This window comes from Magnolia sinica, chromosome 2 (assembly GCF_029962835.1).
Source record: "Magnolia sinica isolate HGM2019 chromosome 2, MsV1, whole genome shotgun sequence".
In the NCBI taxonomy this organism is placed as follows: domain Eukaryota; kingdom Viridiplantae; phylum Streptophyta; class Magnoliopsida; order Magnoliales; family Magnoliaceae; genus Magnolia; species Magnolia sinica.
This window is the reverse complement of record NC_080574.1, coordinates 40,719,376-40,737,289: the sequence shown is the minus strand read 5'-3', so window position 1 is coordinate 40,737,289 and position 17,914 is coordinate 40,719,376. Positions and strand designations below refer to the sequence as shown.

At 37.6% G+C, this 17,914-nt stretch overlaps 1 protein-coding gene across 3 annotated transcripts; it reads right to left on the bottom strand.

Annotated features, from left to right (window-relative positions):
• Positions 1-8,456: 8,456 nt before the first annotated feature.
• On the bottom strand, positions 8,457-16,408 carry LOC131237014 (probable serine/threonine-protein kinase PIX13). 3 transcript variants are annotated; one of them, XR_009166974.1, is made up of 7 exons: positions 16,255-16,408; positions 15,124-15,437; positions 11,607-11,742; positions 10,511-10,653; positions 10,307-10,430; positions 9,804-9,869; positions 9,050-9,180 (listed from the first exon to the last, which is right to left on the bottom strand). XR_009166974.1 is itself a non-coding variant. In XM_058234624.1 (6 exons), the coding sequence occupies exons 1-6, from the start codon at positions 16,322-16,324 to the stop codon at positions 8,702-8,704; spliced, it is 1,266 nt and encodes a 421-aa protein (XP_058090607.1). In that variant the 5' UTR covers positions 16,325-16,408; the 3' UTR covers positions 8,457-8,701. The 3 variants fall into 3 exon arrangements, 2 of the variants coding, with proteins under 2 accessions (XP_058090607.1, XP_058090608.1); XM_058234624.1 differs by lacking the exon at positions 9,804-9,869 and having other exon boundaries at positions 8,457-9,180; XM_058234625.1 differs by lacking the exon at positions 9,050-9,180 and having other exon boundaries at positions 9,367-9,869.
• Positions 16,409-17,914: the final 1,506 nt, after the last annotated feature.

Here is a 17,914-nt window from a genome sequence, read left to right as displayed (position 1 = left end):
TAATAGCATTGAATTAAAGATGTTCACATTAAGAATATTTTAAAAGGTTCACCCCTTAACCTTAGCTAAGAGATTAACCAAGCATAGCTAACATCTTAAACAAAAACAAAAACATAAACTAGAATCGAAAGTTAAGGAAGAATAAAGGCACCAAAGAAGCTTCTCTCTCTCTCTCTCTCTCTCTCTCCCCTCAAACCCTACGATGTTTCAAATTCACATCTTATAAACCTTCATAAATAGGAAAAATCCCACCAACTTAAGAAATTCACAAACTTTTGTACTTGCGCACTATTGATTGAACCCTTTGATCGATCTATGCTCCATCCCCGATCGAATCGAAAATAGCAAAAAACAATCCAATGAGCAAATTAAAAAAATCTAGTATTTTATTGATCAATCGAACCCATACTTTCGATTAATCGAAAATGTCTGAAATTTTCCAGTGATTTTCATTTGATTACCTGGGAATCCTCGATCAATCAATCGACATCGATCGATGGCCTCTCTATTGAATTGAACATTGATCGAAAATTTTGATTTCTTCACTTGTCTTCAATACACTTGATCTTCAATTTCTTCTAATGAAAAGCTTAATTTTCTAGATCTTCACAACTTGATTCTTCAGTTCTTCACACTCTTAGGCTTGATTTCCTTTTGGGCTTTAGAACTCCAAAAATGGCTCGGATTTTGTCTTAGACTTCAAATCCTTCTACAAATCAAAAATACGTCTAATTAGACCAATTTAGCATCTGAATGCAAGGAAAAGTAAAGCCAAACTGAGGATAAATAAGCAATATTTAGCTCTCAACACACACCCCAACCAGCATTTTGCTAGTCCTGAATAAATATGTACTTTTCTTTTTTTCTTTTTCATGAACAAGATAGTCAAGGTTTATCATGCTTGGTTCCTAACACTCTAAGCAATCATCAAGTTAACACTTCAACATTAAACTTATCCCTAGCAATATAAATCAGATTCACAATTTACTTCAAGCATCAATGTTTACAAAATTCTATCAAGAAATTGCTGAAAAGAACTCAATTTTTTATTTCTACACATACACTGGTTTCTAAACTTTAGAATCCACATAACCAAGTGCATGGTCATTCTAATCATTCAAACTACTTCAAATTCACATGAATACACAATATCATTTTTTAAAATTTTATATTTTTCAAAATTTTAACCCAAAACAATAAAAAATCACAAATAGAAAATTTTCCACGAGAAACCACACCCCTCCAAACTAAATGATACATTGTGCTCAATGTAAAAAGTATCATACAATAAAATCAACATGAGAGCAACTGAAATATAATCAAGTAGATGGTAGAGAGTACCTAAAAGATGAATAGCCATGCATTGAACTTCTTTAAGTTGGCAAAAATAGCAAAAACAAACAAAACAACTAATCCTACTAATAAACCTAATATATGAAAGCATGAAAAATTGATCTCCATCAGACTAGAAGATCAATCCTAATAAACAGGATCTTCCAAAAGCATGAATTCTTCCTCTAGCACAAATCACCCGACAAATTACTTTAATCTTTGTCCATTAACTTTAAAAGCATTATCATTTAATGGATTCTCAATTTCTATGACTCTATACGAATAAACAGTCTTTACAATGAAAGGGCGGGTCCATTTAGATCTCAATTTGCCTGAAAATAGATGAAGTCGAGAATTATACAAAAGAACTTTCTAATTTGGCACAAACGATTTTCTAAAAATGTTCTTATCATGGAGCACTTTCATCCGTTCTTTGTAAATTCTCAAATTTTCATATGCTTCATTCCGGATCTCTTCTAACTCAACAAGCTGGAGTTTATGCAACGAACTAGCCTTGTCAATGTTGAAATTGAACTTCCTTATAGCCTAGTATACTTTATGCTCCAACTTCACAGGCAAACATCAAGTTTTCCCATAGATAATCTATATGGAGACATTCTAATAGGAATATTATATGTGGTCCGGTAAGTCCTCAGCGCATCGGTTAGTCTAAGAGATCAATCCTTACGTTCTAGATTTACTGTCTTTTCCAAGATTTGTTTAATTTTTCCTATTTGAACTTTCATTTTGCCCACTTGTTAAAGGTGATAAGGAGTACTCACTTTATGTGTAATTCTATATTTTTCTCATTAATGATTCAGAGGGTCTGTTACAAAAGAGAGAGCCTCCATCACTTATAATGGCTTTGGGCATTCCAAATATAGATAACATGTTCTCTTTCAAAAATCGTAGAACAATCTCGTGATCATTGTTTTTACATGGAATCGCCTCCACCCATTTTGAAACATAGTCAACAGCTAACAGGATGTAAAGATATCCAAAAGATTGGGGAAATTGTCACATAAAATCAATCCCCAATAATCGAAGACTTCAACAATTAAGATTAGGTTCAAAGTCATCATATTACTGCGAGAAATCCAACTAATTTTTTACAACGCTTACTTTGCAAAATATATGGGTGTCTTTAAACATGGTCAATCAATAGAAACAACACTGTAGAATTTTAGCCGTGGTTTTCTTCGCCAAAAAATAAATACCACATGTATGTGAGTGAAAAAAAATAGATGACACTAGATTGTTCATGGTCAAGAACACATCTACTTATGATTTGGTCTAGGCAATATTTGAATAAAAATGGATCATCCTAGAAAAAGTTACATACTTCAGTAAAGAATCTCTTCTTATTTTGCGAGGTCCAATAAGTAGGAATTTTACCTGTCATAAGATAATTGGCTATTTCAGCGTACCAAGGTAGTTGGGAGACTAAATGTAGGTGTTCATCAATGAATGTGTCTTTAATAGGCATCATCTCCATGCAATCGATTAGCACAAGGTGAGACAAGTGGTAAGCCACTATGTTCTTTACTCTTTTCTTATCTCTGATCTCCAAATCGAACTCTTAGAGTAGAAGATTACATCTTCATAAGCGGGGTTTAGCATCTTTTTTAGGAAGAAGATACTTGAGAGCCGCATAATCGGTGAAAATTATGATATTGGATCCAATGAAGTATGACCTAAACTTGTCCAGTGAAAAAACCACATAAAGGAGTTTTCTTTTCGTAGTAAAGTAGTTAACTTAGGCATTGTTTAGAGTTCTATTTGCATAGTAAATCACATAGGGCTTCTTATCTTTCTTTTGTCCCAAAATTGCCCCAACAACATAGTTGCTAGCATCGTAGATTATCTCAAAAGGTACACTCCAATTGGGAGGTTATGATCGGTGCAGTTGTCAACATGCCCTTAAGATTCATGAAAGCTTCTTGGCATTCATTGGTTCACTCTAACGGTGTGTCCTTTTGAAGGAGATTACACAAGGGATGAGAGATATGACTAAAGTCTTTGATAAATCTCCTGTAAATCCACTGTGTCCTAAGAATGATCGAATATCACGTATGCTTTGGGGGGACGGCAAGTTAGCAATCAAATCAATTTTGGCCTTGTCTACTTTGATTCTATTGGACAAGATAATATGCCTAAGAACAGTTTCCTTTTGAACCATGAAACGACACTTCTCCCAATTCCGAATAAGGTTCTTCTCTTCACACCTCGTCAAGACTAATCGTAAGTTATTCAATCACTCATCAAACATACGACTAAAGACCGAAATGTCATCCAATAAAGACTTTCAGAAAATGTCCAACCATGTCAGAAAAGATATTCAACATGCATCTCTGAAAAGTAATAGGAGTATTACACAACCCAAAAGGCATCATCTTGTATGCAAAGGTTCCAAAAGGACAAATAAATATGATTTTTTCTTAGTCTTCAGTGGAAATCTCAATCTGATTATATCTAGAGTAACCATCCAAGAAGTAATGGTAGGAATGACTAGCTAACCTTTCTAAAATTTAATCAACAAAAGATAAGGGGAAGTGGTCCTCTCTGGTGATTGTGTTTAGCTTCCTATAGTCAATACACATTCTTCAACTAGTAGCAAGTTTGGTTGGCACTAATTCGTTATTGACATTCGTGACTATGGTAATTTCAGATTTCTTAGGAACTACTAGAGTTGAACTCACCCGTCGGCTATCGGGCATAGGGTAGATGATACCCACATCCAGTAGTTAACCATGTCTTTCATATTTGGATTCAATCGACTTGTGTTTGTCTAGAAAATTTTGCATTTTCCTCGAGGTGCATCCTGTGAGTACAAATCAATGGGTCGATTCCCTTAATATCCGCAATTGTCCATCCTATGACACTCTTGTATTCTTTGATAATCGAAATCAATTTATCATCTTACTCTTTATCAAGGTGGGAAGAAATCACCACCAGAAAAGTCTCATTAACACAAATAAGGCTATTTCAGCTCAGATGACAACGGTTTTAGGTCAAGATTCGGTGCTTCTATACTAGATGGCAAATGTTTAGAATCGGTGGAGAGGAGACTCTCAAAACAAAGCTTCCACTGGTTAGTCTCAATCACCAACGTAGAATTGAGCAAAGCATTCAAAACATCGAAAATTATGTTATCACTAGAATCAATGAAGTGAGCCAAGCACACTTCTAAGGGATCATTGAAATTAGTTAGAAGGAGTTCGTCTTCCACAAGTGTATCAATCATGTTTATCTTGTGGACCTCAGCATCATCCTCTTTTGTTTGGATATTTGGTACGTGACTTATTCATTAATAAATTTCAAATCTCTAATTCTTCATTATCTTTTTTTGAGCTTTAAATCCATTCTTTTAAGCACATATTCATTTTTAGGTTCAAAATATCCTCGCATGTAGAAAACATATATAATTATATCAAATTAACACTTAATTGTAAAGAAAGCTAATGTAATTGATAGAATAAATATGCAATATTTAAGTCTCAATAATTCCTTCTCCAATTTAATAATTCAATCACATTCAACTTTTTTTAAAAATTTTATTATTTTTTTTTTTTATGGTTAGCTTGTTAGTACACTCACTGTTAGTTCACACTTCACTGTTAGCCACTCCCGCTAGGGAATCGATACCAAGACCTCAGTGTTGAAACGAGGTATCTTTTACTCAGTCTACCACTTGAGCTATGGATCTGGGTGTTTACATATTCAACTTCAAAAAATCATATCTTGAATTAACTTATTGGGCCCCACCATGATGTATTTGTTTTATCCACCATATACATTCATCTTGCAAGCTCATTTTAGGATGCGAGACAAAATGAGGCAGATCCAAAGCTATGGCGGACCACAAGACAACAAGCAGTGAGCATTATGACGCCTACCATTGAAATATTGCTAAGGCCCATGGTGATGTTCATTTGACATCTAAGTTGTTCCAAAGTCACGTAATCCTGGGTGAAGGGACAACACAAAATTAGCTTAATTTAAAACTTTTGTGGGCCACAATAAGTTTTCAACCGTAGGAATTCAATCTCCACTGTTTCATGCGGTGTGGTTTAGTTGAGCTTTGCATTTGCCCCATTTTTTGGAAGATGCCTGTAGAATGAGATGGCGTGGATAAAACAATTATATTATTGTGGGGCCCACAAAGCTTTTACCAGTACTCACCAGAGCTGGGTACTAGAGGGTTCACTATGGAATCTGTCATTTGAGACCTACCTAAAGACAGACAGTCCTGGAAAGGGCTCTATGGGGCCACCTTGATGTATGTGCTTTATCCACACCATTCATCCATTTTGACAGATCATTTTAACGCATGATCCTAAAAAGAAGGAAGACGAAAGGCTCAAGTGAACCACATCATAAGAAACAATGGAGATTGTACACCTATCATTGAAAACCTCTCGGGGTCATAGAAGTTTTGAATCAAGCCAATATTTATATTTCCCTTCATCAACGTCGTTGTGACCTTATGAACAGGTTGGGTGGCAAGTAAACATCACGCTGGGCCCAGTAAGGTTTCAACGGTGGGCATCATTGTCACCAGCTTCATGTGGTGTAGTCCACTCAAGCCTTCGATAAGCCTCCTTTTGGGCTCATGCATCAAGGTGGGCCCCACATAATCCCTGCTAGTACGGTCAGTCTCTCGCTAGGTCATGATGGGGGTAGTATCCAATCCACGCCTGTACAGATGGACTACCCCTTAGAGGGGTCCATGACAAACAAAAAATGAATGGTTGGATTAAAAAGGGCGTATATAAGGAAAGTAGGGAGGAGAGAGAGTTTATTAGAACAGGAGAATGTGTTGGTGGAGATGTTAATGGCGGGTTAATTTCTATTTAATTGTGTGATGGTTGGGTAGGTTTTCTTTAAGATTTCATTTACAATGGAGATGGTAACATAAGATGTTGATCTATTCACCTGGGAGGCGGGGCCCATCATATTCTTTTCAAAACATCTGATCCGTCCATCACTTTCTAAATATGAATTTATGATTTGGGCCAAAAAAACAAAAGATCCCTATCTGAAGCTCAGTTGTGTCACACGGTAGGTAACAGTACTGTATATTGAACTAGGGCCTTTCAAACCATAACTTTCTTGTTTTTGGACGCACCTTTGCATTGAATCTGCCTGGGTCTTGGAACACACCCTAAAATAAGATGGATAAAATGATGGATGGTTTGGATTTACGACAAACATCATGAAAGTGGGCACATCAAAATTAACAGTGGTTGCATGAAAACTTGAAAATGTCACCTGTCACTAATGTGTCAGATGTGGATGTGAAATGGTCATACCTCACCTGTTTCTTTCCGAGAAAATTCCGAGCAATCCATCATTTTCCTCATATGAATTTATGAATTGGGATATAAAATTATTCAAATCTGAAGCTAAGGTGGGCTACACGGCAGATAAGAGTGCTTGTTGAGTCAAGGCCCTTTCAAGCTTTCATGGTGCCACATACATTTAATTAGATCAAGGCAAAAATTCGATAGTTATGTTCAGGCCACTGGGAATGACCTTCTGAACCATTGGAAATGTCTTTTCAACCGGTTTGAATGGCCTAAAAGCATTAAAATACACCATTAATAGTTTCAAGGTAGTAAGTCATGACCCACTTTTTGGTGTCACGAGAACCACACATGCACTAGATCTGCATGAATTTTTGGGCCAACGCCCTAAAATGAGGTGGCAAATTTGATGAGTGGCTCAAATTCACAACGAGTATGATGGAAGTCGGCCCCACCTCATTTTGTAGATTTCTTAAAGTACGTAAAAAAAGAAAAGTTCTGTTAAGGGTAATAACGTCAATACGATAATACCTTGGTCAAATTACAGCGGAGACTCATGGAGAGCGGGTTCGAAGGCTAACGGTGCATATAAAAGGTTGTTTCGGATTAATAATTTAAAAGCAGCACTTTCTGGGTCCAAAGACGAAAAGACATGCGGCTTATTTGAAAACTCTCATAATAATTGTTCTTAATATTTGAAGAGTCTTTTTTTTTTTTTTTACACACGCTGTAGTGGAATTTCATCACCTATGGATAACCGAAACCTTGACCGAGTGTTGAAACTCCTGAGAGTCTACCACCAGAGCAAGAGTAAAGATCCATAAGAGTCGGATTCACTTAAAGACTTGTTTTTATTCTATCTATTCATTTATTTTTGCTTCTTTTTTTTTCTTTGAAAATTTAAAAGAGTGATGAACCTGTAGTTTTTATAAAACTCCCGTTATCAACCCATGACCAATATAAGCCCAAAGCTTCCTTTGTAACTCTCGCTAACCCATGAGAGTTAATATTAGCCCAAAGCTTCCTTCAACTCCTACAAGTGATTCGTAGTGGCTCCATTTCATGCCTCATTTAATAGGGAATCTCAAAATGGCTCTATTTCATTATATTACAATCAACTTCGCAAAAATCCCATTATATTACATTACATTCTTGGAAGCTCGTAGCATTGGTCCTAACAAACCCCAATTTATTGCTTCCTCTCCATCAATAATGCATAGTCCTTAGCTCATTCCAAAAAAGGCATTTCATCTTTTATACTCAATTTTATTACATTTTTTTTTTTAACCTTATGGATCAAGGATTATCTTAAAAGAAGAAGAAGATAATCTCTTCCTTCCATTTCTACCATGCAACTGCAAAACCATCAGGTGACTCAACAGTCATTTCTATCTAGTTAGAGGAATCAAGAATGGAATCCATGTTTCAATAGTTCTTTGAAAGTAATCATGGGCTAATCATTGCCTTTCCTTTTCCCCTAGAATATATATATATATATATATATATATCCATGCTTGTTCTAATCCAAACATGGATTAGAACAAAGATTTTAGTCATTACTCATATGCATACGTGATGCATATAAGGGCAGGTTCAAGATACCCTAGTCCTCATCCCTGGGATGGCATCAGGTTGAGGATTTTCGGCCTAGCCCAACCCAACCTAAAGTTCTGGTTGGGTCAATCAGGTTCATGTTGACCCATCCTAAGTTGGACAAAACCCAATTCGTTTTAAATTGAACCTGCCAAACGACCCACCTTTGCAATTTGGTAACATGCTAGCCAAACAGACAAAATGCAATTCACTGACAAATGCAAAGATGTCAAATGGTATTTGAAACTCACAACTTGTAGAATCAAAACAAAACTTGTAGAATTCGTGCTTACAAACCCAAACCATCTCGTCATTACAAAATAAGAAAAAATCATCCATTGAAACAAATCACCTCAACATCCAAACATTCACATTGAAAAAAATAAAAAGCGGTGGAATTGTTCAATAATCAGATACAATTGAACATTCACATGTGCATGCACTTGCAACAGAGCCATTTGAGTTGGAGGTCATCTCAATCTTCTTGGGGAGAGCTGAGGGACCGCATGGGCTCTAGCACCATCATTATTCCGATGAATTGGTGAACGGCAAGGCGAACGGATAGGAGAATGATGGTGACCATGGTTACCGCCTGCAGTGCGTGTGGCAGCAGCGCTGGCCTTAGACTCCTTGGGCTTGTCCTTTATGGCTTGGATCTGCTCCAACGCCGCCGCCACTTCTTTCATTGACGGCCGGGTTCTTGGGTCGGACTCAAGACACTTGAGAGTGAGCTGAGCTGCCTGTAATGCACCTTTGGATGAATATTGGCCCTCGATCCGTGGGTCCATGACCTTTGATAGCTTTCTCCGATTGGATAGATATGGTTTTGCCCACTCTACCAAATTGTGCTGACCGCTCGGACGGTTTGTGTCGAGAGCTCGTTGGCCTGAGAGAATTTCTAGCAAGACCACCCCAAAACCGTATACATCGCTCTTCACATAAAGATGGCCTGCTTGATCGGGACAGGCATGACATTTTTTAGGTCAAGGATTTTTTATTTATTTTTATATCATTTAGTGAGGGTAAATATCATGATATATCATGGTTTATCAATTTAATTTCTTGCCTAATATCAAGAAACTTCATGATATCTGGTGCAACCAAACATGTCCTAAATTAGAGTAAACAATTGAGATTTTATTTTTATTTTTCCATGTTTTTCAGTATTCAGGGGAAACATGTAATCTTTGAGCTCTGGATATGAATAGTGCATGTGAGGCCCATGCATTGGTGATCTGGACCTTTGATTTGCGAATGGCCCATCACCATAACAATTCCCCCAAGTTGTAATATACTAAAAGTCCAATCTGTGGCCTTCTTCCCATTGAATGCCTAGCGATGGTCTATGTTTTTCCGAACCATCTATTTGCAGACCACAGACTGGAAGAGTTGGGATTCTTTCTCACCAGGATGGTTTTAAGAGCATCATGGTGGGGTCCATCGAATAAATGGTCCGGGTCAACACGTGTGGGCCCTACTTGTAAGAACTCAGGGACCAAAGATATTATATGTAAACTTGCACTGGGTATCAATTTAAACTTCCAAATCCTACAGTGGGTAACAAAAGACTACTTGGAAGAAAAACAAAACTGGGGGCTGGGGGCTATGGATGTAGCGCTGGCAGTGGGTTGGGTCAACCTGCAGAACAAGCAAAGGGGTCAAGTTTATTGAATTTTGGATTGGGCTCCGCTCAGGTCAGAAAGTCGGGCTTAGACTAACGTTGGCCCCACCTTGAGCCCAACATGATCCACCCATATGTGCGCGCACCCGCATGTGGTGCATGTGCATGTGTGGTGGGTGTCCATGTGCATGTATGGTGCCTGTGTGTGCGTGCACATGTGATACACACGTGAACATTGACGCACGTGTGCGGCTTGGGCTTAGGAGTCAGTTCATGGGCAAGCCTGGGTCACCTTGTCTCTTGGCACCAATGGCCAGTTAGGGTCGAGCCTGGATGCTGAGCCCATTTAGCAATCAGGTCAGGCTTTGGGTTGACCTTGACCCAACCAAAGCTCACCCAATACCAGCCCTACACGTAGGCATATAGTAGATTGGTAGGGAAGATTGGGCATTACCTGTGGCTACATATTCAGGAGCTGCATATCCATATGTGCCCATAACTCGTGTTGTGACATGCGAATTTTCACCCAATGGCCCATGTTTTGCCAGCCCAAAATCAGAAATTTTCGCATTATAATTCTGCATAAAAATGAAGACCCTATTAAGCAATTGAACCAAGCAATAAATTTTCCATTGCTCAATTAGGAAAAAGTTTTTACCAAATCAAGCAATATATTAGATGCTTTAAGATCACGGAATATAATTTGCTTCTCAGATGTGTGCAAGAACGCGAGGCCCTTAGCTGCACCTATTAATATCTTGAGCCGTATGCTCCATGGCAATGGCTGGATAGCTGAACCCCCTGCAAAAAATGCATCAACATGGAGACAGATTTTTATTTTTTGGGACAACATGTATAATCTTTTTCAAACTTTGTAAGGAAAATGCAGCTTTAACTAGCCCAGTCCCTACTGTAGTGAACTCTCACAGTTGTAAGTCAGAGGTGCCATGTAGAATGTTTTAAAAACCGACCTGACCTGGTCCCATTTTTGTGGGCGGTTTGGTTCAACCGTTCAGACCTGCTCTGGCCTGGAAATATCATTAATCTAAAATAATAGAAATGGGTTTCTACTAACATCTCCACCAGCAGCCCCAAACCTTTTGGATGCTTCGTGGGATGCACATGGACACCCCAAACCAAAGACTTCTACTTGAAAATTATGCTCTAAACACAAGCAATCTGTTTCTAAGCTAGTGGCTGGAGCAAAATTTTCAAGTAGAAGTCTTTGGTTTGGCCTTGGACTAATGCAATCGCATCTCTTTTTATTCTCCCCTCAACTGAACGAGTATTATTGTGACCTGGCCTGGTTTGGTGGCCAGTTCCGCTGGTCCAACAGCCCTATCCAACTTGGGTATTAAACTACCGGTCATGCATTCTTCCTAGGTGCGGTAGCTTAGCACTTCCATTAATCACTGCAAGGGGCCATTTGTATGCACTGAAATGAAACTGGGATCTTGAATCATGGTTGATGGTTTTAAATCCCAACATCGTAGAATCTTTGTACTGCTCTAGAAACAATATGCATCGATTTGCATAGGATGATATGTTCAATACATCATCTGCTTGCACGTCTGAATCGAATCATTAGGCCTAAAAACCCATTACCCATTGGATGATAAGTATTATCTCAGGCAAGATTTTAAGCCATGATCAATACAATAAGAACCACTAAAACTTATGACATTGGCAAAGAAGCCAAGTAGAAGATAACTAGAATGCTAAGAAAGAGAAATATTGCTAATACAACTACTTACTTCTAAAAAGGTGGTTTTCCAAGCTCCCTTTTGGCATGAATTCATAGACTAGGAGGAGCTCTTTGTCCTCCAAACAATAACCAATTAGCTTCACAAGGTTTGGATGAGAAAGCCTCCCCAAGAAATTCACCTCTGACTAATAACAAAAGCATAGAAAGACAAATAAACAAACCAATGAACAAAACTATATTAAGCTAAGAAAATAAAATAGCAGATTTAAAAATAAAGTTAATATAAAGAAATAACAAATAAATCCACACTTACCCAAATAATTTAACTATTTGAGAAATATACAGGAATTTATTATTTTTTAAAACAATAAAGAGAATAATAATGCAAAATTTCTATTTGGGTGTGTAAAAATAACAAATTAAATAGCTTATTTGTAATTATTTTATATGCTATATCTTTAAGCAAAGAACAATAAGCAAGTAGCTTGAAAATAAAAACAAACTCTATATAAATCATATCCAGAAATCACATCTAAAAAAATTAATTAAAAACAATAATAAAATAGAAAGAGATAGGATTACTCTCTAAGAGTTCGTTTGACTACAACTTTGTTAGGGAACTTCCGTCAAGGACTTAGATGTTGTCATCTGCTCAATAGAATGCAACTCAGGACAAATAACTTCCTGAATTGCTTGCGTGCAAATACTCTAGAATCCAGACAAATAGATTCTCGGCTTTCTTCAAATTTATTGTGACTATCAATTTCGGCCACGAAGGGGAGACTTTGTCTATTGCTCATGACTTCTGACAATCATTTTTAACAGATGATCCTGACTAATAGTCAACAAAAATAGACAGTCCAATCCAATCATAGATCTCAACTGGCCATCATGTTGGTCCCAATCTTATTTTGTTATTTCTCATGCCTCTGGAAGATCACTTTAATTTGGGCACTTGATCCACAACCAACAAAACGAAGGTCCAAATCATTTGTTATAGCAAGTACCTAATATTGATACAGACCATCCATATCTAATATTCCATTTGTCTCCAAAATAACTCCGATATGATGATCCTAGCCATATGATCAATGGCCAACAAAAATGGATGGTCCCCCTTGCTCTCAAGAATACTTTGAAATGATGATCCCATCCATTTGATCAATGGCCAATAAAATGGAAGGTACAAATCATTTACGACCAAAAACGGCGGATCATGGATTGAGCATCCAACTCATGGGTCCCAACCCCACTTACCTATTTCTCCCAGGCTCTGATTGCCCTATACGGTCTGACCAATGTTCATTAAAATGGATGGTTCAGATCAATAATGAAAACTTTCTGATCAAGGATCTGGACCGTCCAAATAATGTGGGCCCCACCTCTAAAATCTTGTCCCTCAACGATCACTTTGATTTGATGATTGTAGCCATTCAATGAATGGACTACAAAATCCAGATTGTTTATCTAGTGGGCCCTACCTCTTATTCCCCATTCCTCTCAAGAATAACTTTGACATGATGACCCTAGGCACATGATAAATGGACAAAAAATGAATGGTCTAGATCATTTATGACGAGAAGTCGATTAATCATGGATATGGGTGTTTGTTCTGTGGGCCCTACCTCCAATTCTCCATTCCTCTCAAAAATACTTTGACATGAAAATCATATCCATCTAATTAATGTCCAACAAAATGGATGGTCTAGATCGTTTATAAAACAAGGCCTAACCATGGTTCTTACTACCCATGTAGGTGGTTATTATGTTTGCATGATAGTATTACAGAAAAGGGAATAAATTGTTTGGAAGTTTCAAGGCCTCTAAGGAGTAGGTGATGACTTTTTCATTTCATAGACTAGGACATGCCTGCTTAGAAGTTTCTCAAAAGAAAAGAAAAGAAGGAAAATAATCAAAACAATTTACAAGAAAGGGAAAGAACTTGCCAAGAAGTTTCTCATACAAAAAATCCATGGACAAGCAGAGGAAACATAACTCTTCAAAAAAAATTGGGCCCACTAGCTCTCTCTCTCTCTCTCTCTCTCTCTCTCTCTCTCTCTCTAAACAAAATTGGGCCCAACAAAATTGGGCCCTCTCTCTCTCTCTCTGTCTCAAGTTTCAGAAACTGAGAATTTTGGAAAACCGATGCTTAGCTGCTTTTTCAGGACTCCCATTTCAAGAAAGGAGAGAACCTAAAAATGGCAATATGGATGAACTGATTCAGGCACACCTACAAAACCTGGTTCTTAGGAAACCAGGTTTTGAATCCAAACGAAGTCTTAAGGCCTGTTTGGCAGATGTCTAAAAATGAGTTCACCCCATTTTAGTTAACCGTAACTATGTATTAGATACCGTATTTATTTCTGGTAAGTATTAAAATAATCTTGATAGCCAACAATCATGATCCATAATACATAATTAGAACTAAAATGAGATAGACTCGTTTTTAGTGTCTACCAAACAGGTCCTTAGATACAGGGGACAATCCAGTGTAAAACACTTCTATTTCTCCTTCTGATGTATCATGCATTGAATGTTGTTCATGTAACACACATGTTTTAGAACTCGACCTTTCATTTTGTGGGCCCCACGGCACATGGTTTGTCCTCCAACATCAAACTGATCTAGGTTATTTTTTATATATTAGTGTACTTGCGGAGATTACAAATGCATGGTTAGGAAAAAAGTCAACCCTTGCTCCACATGGCATTGGTAAAGGGTGATTTAATCAGGTGGTTAGAATTGTCTGAGAGACCAGGACCACCTTCCATCAGGGGATCCATCCAAACAGTTCCAAAGTTTCAAACAAAAAGAAAAACGAATAAGAAAATATTTTAAAGACTAATCTAATTTCTCATATTTAAGAGATAAGGGAAAGAAAAAAAAAAAAAAGGATTCACTATAAAACATCTAACAAAGCTATAGTAAAATGAGAAACCAATTTGTTGAATCTAAGCAGTTGTTACTCTTCAATAAATAGATTCAAATACAAAAATCATTAAAATTTAGAAGAAAAAACACACATTCTAAAATTGGTTTGCCTTTCGTCCCTCCAATAAAAGCAAACATGGGGAATGATAAGAACCTCCACCAAAGGCTTTCAATTGTATACTCAGGTTTTTAGCTCCGATACTGGGGCCCATGGTTCAATAATCCAGAGTCCAGATCATTAGTCAATTGGGCCTCACTACTCAGTAAGATAATCCTAATCTTTCAATTTTTGGCCTACAAATGGATAGTTAAGAGGGGAAATACAGCTATTTCGACATTAAACTTAAAAATTTAAATTTAAAAAAAAAAAAAAAAAAAAAAAAAAAAAAAAAAACCCAAGGTTTCTGCCTAGGATCTTCCAATTTAAGAAAATTATGGAGCATGGGTCTAGCTTACTCGACACTGAACTGAAAACCTGTGTATTCATTTCAAAGCCTCAAGTCAATGATCCTCCTGTAATTCCTCATCAAACATTCTCACAAAATCAGAATTCAAAAGACCATAACAAAAATCAAATAAATGAATAAAAAGTATATACAAAAAGCAATTTCTTGAATGTAATTCAATTCAATTACCTGCCATTCTTCCAAACCCTGCATGCCCTCAGGATTCAACTTCTTCACGGCGACAACCATCCCACTCCCAACCTTTGATGGGGCAAGTGTCTTCTCATCAATCCAACCCTTGAAAACTGTCCCAAATCCCCCTTCCCCGAGAACAGTATCTGATCGGAAGTTCCTCGTTGCACTTTTCAATTCGGCGTAAGTAAAAATCCTCAAATTGGGAGTAGCGAGGATCTGCCCATCCGGAAATGCCTCATCCATGCTTCTCAAGTGCGTGTCCCTGCTGCCCGAAAACCCCCCTTCATTGCTATTATTCTTAGAAGCACCTACAATTACAGAAAAAAAAAAAAAGTAAAAAAGAGAGGGTAAATTGAGATAAACCCATGTGAGATTATGCAAGAAGGAAAGAAATTTGAATCAAAAGCTGGAAAAAGCGAAAACTGAATATGAGATTGTAGTATAAAAAGTCTGAAAAAAGAAACCCATGAGGAATTATGAATGGAAAAGAAAGAAAATTCAAGAAAGCGCAGAATGCAAAAAACGTGAAATGAAAATAAACCACGTGTTATTATAGGAAATTTGAAAAATTAAAAATAAAGAGATTATTTTTTCTAGACACCCGTCCATTTTCATTTGAAAACAACTATTTTCCATTTTTGGAAGTTAAAATGTTAAATAGTACAACTTTCTACTATTTATATTCCAAAAATGGTAAATGGTGGTAGGCAAACCAAAACTGATGGGTGTCAATATCAACTTCCCTTCTCTACTGAAAAAGGAAAGTGCAGTTCATATGATGAATTTTCTTTTTTCTTTTTTCACAGTGCTTTCATCTCACCTCTTGAGGTAGAATAAGAACAGAGTATTTCATACTAGAAACATACATCTCTAGTACACAAGTAGAAAAGAAGTGTATGTATTAGAAAAGATGGGTATTAAATATCATTTCCTATTGCAAACACCCAAATGAAAAATTCGAAAAAACCGATTTTTACGAGACAGGAAGGGAAACCCAAGTCAGATTATGGAAAAAAGATGCAATTTTCTGAGACCCAGAAAAAATTAATTTATTTCTTTATTTATTTGATTAATTAATAATTATATTATTTCTTAAAAAAAGAAAAAAAGAAAAAAAAGAAATACCTGGGCTAGATTGCCTAGTGGTGCTTGGTGTCTGAGAGGATTTAACAGGCGCTGCCATGCAATTCCCCATCTCTGTCTCTCTCTCTCTCTCTCTCTCTCTCTCTCTAAAAACCAAGGTTTCAGAAGCTCTCTCTCAAAAAAATCCGACCCTTTAAAAGCTCTCTCCCTATCTAATGTTTTGACTTGATGGGAAGATTCTCTGCTTCGTAGAAAGAAGTTGGTTTTGCGTCTGTCGCGACATGGTGTCGGCGTATGTCGCCGACTACAGGCCGCACATGCTTTGATGGTCCGACGATTTGAACTGTCCAATTCTTTCTTTACAATCTTAAATTAAAACTGCTATGCTATAATTACACTTCATTGATAATCATAAAGCCATTGGATACGTTTTTCATTGCACTAAATTCACTTAGAGTATTAATGGTCTAAATCATCCATTCAATGCGTTTTCCTTATAGTAGAATTAATAAATCATGGTTCACAACATGGACAGTTCAGATTACTTGAAGACACAGAATTTTGACCCCATCTGGGAGAGACACACCCTGGAAGATGACTTGCGATGGAGGCAAAACGAACTGGAGAGATAGGATTGGACGACGCCTTTGGCTTTGCTCATGTGTTGTTTAGTCAACAGGCTCGTATGTTAGTTTACCACCTTTTTACAGTGACCCAGCAATCCCAACCATCAATTTATGGTAGTGAGAAGTATGGTTAAAAGAACAATAGCGAGTGGTTTGCATCCCAATGGAAAAATAGAAAAGATATCATTTGTCATGGGAAGATCCGAGCCTCTGATAAATCCAAGGGTAAGCACCAAACTAATTCAACCAAGCGTGTGAACAACGTAGGTGATGCTCATCCGACCCGGTGTGAGCGTCTCTAAAGAGGTCATATATCATAAAGGTGCTCTTACTTTGAGATTGCAGATCGAAGTGACTTCAACACTCCGATCGGAAGTGATAAGCTGTTTTCCTAACATCTGACGGAAGACGAACGATCCGATCACTGACGTCGATTGTAAGAAGTCCGACCCGATAAGATAAATCCGACATCTTTCCTCAGACTTCAAGTGGAAGGTTCCGATAGAAAGATTCCAAAGCGCTTGACAAGTAAGAGGTTGGGTCCACTAGCTCAATTCGGAATTTGAATCGGACCAAGAAAGTTTTCTTCAGCAAGCTAAATGACCAAGGCTGAGTGACGTCTTGTCAAGACAAGCCGAGCCGAGGCAATATGTTGAGGCAGGTACTCCGTCTGCTAAATTCGGAAACTACCATAAGCCAACGTGGTCGAATACTTCGCGCCCAGATACGCATTATCCGCACGATGTACTACACGATCCACGGATTGCATATGATATCCTCACGATCTCAGTATCCCGCTGATTGGGCAAATCGTGCCGACAATAGCGGGCCCGGACTGTCCAACAGTCAGGTATAAATACATTGAGACTTCACCACTACAGGAACGCAAGATCTGACATCCTCCATTACTCCCTACTTCAACCCAGATTCCCTTGACCTAACTTATGCATTGGAGGGTCCCCCGGCTTAGCAAGGGTCACCTTTGTCTGTTCTCATTGTGTAGGATCAAGACGTTGCAATGGTCTACGGTTTGGAAGACTGAGGGGAGTGCCGACCAAATTTTGACCTCAACATCA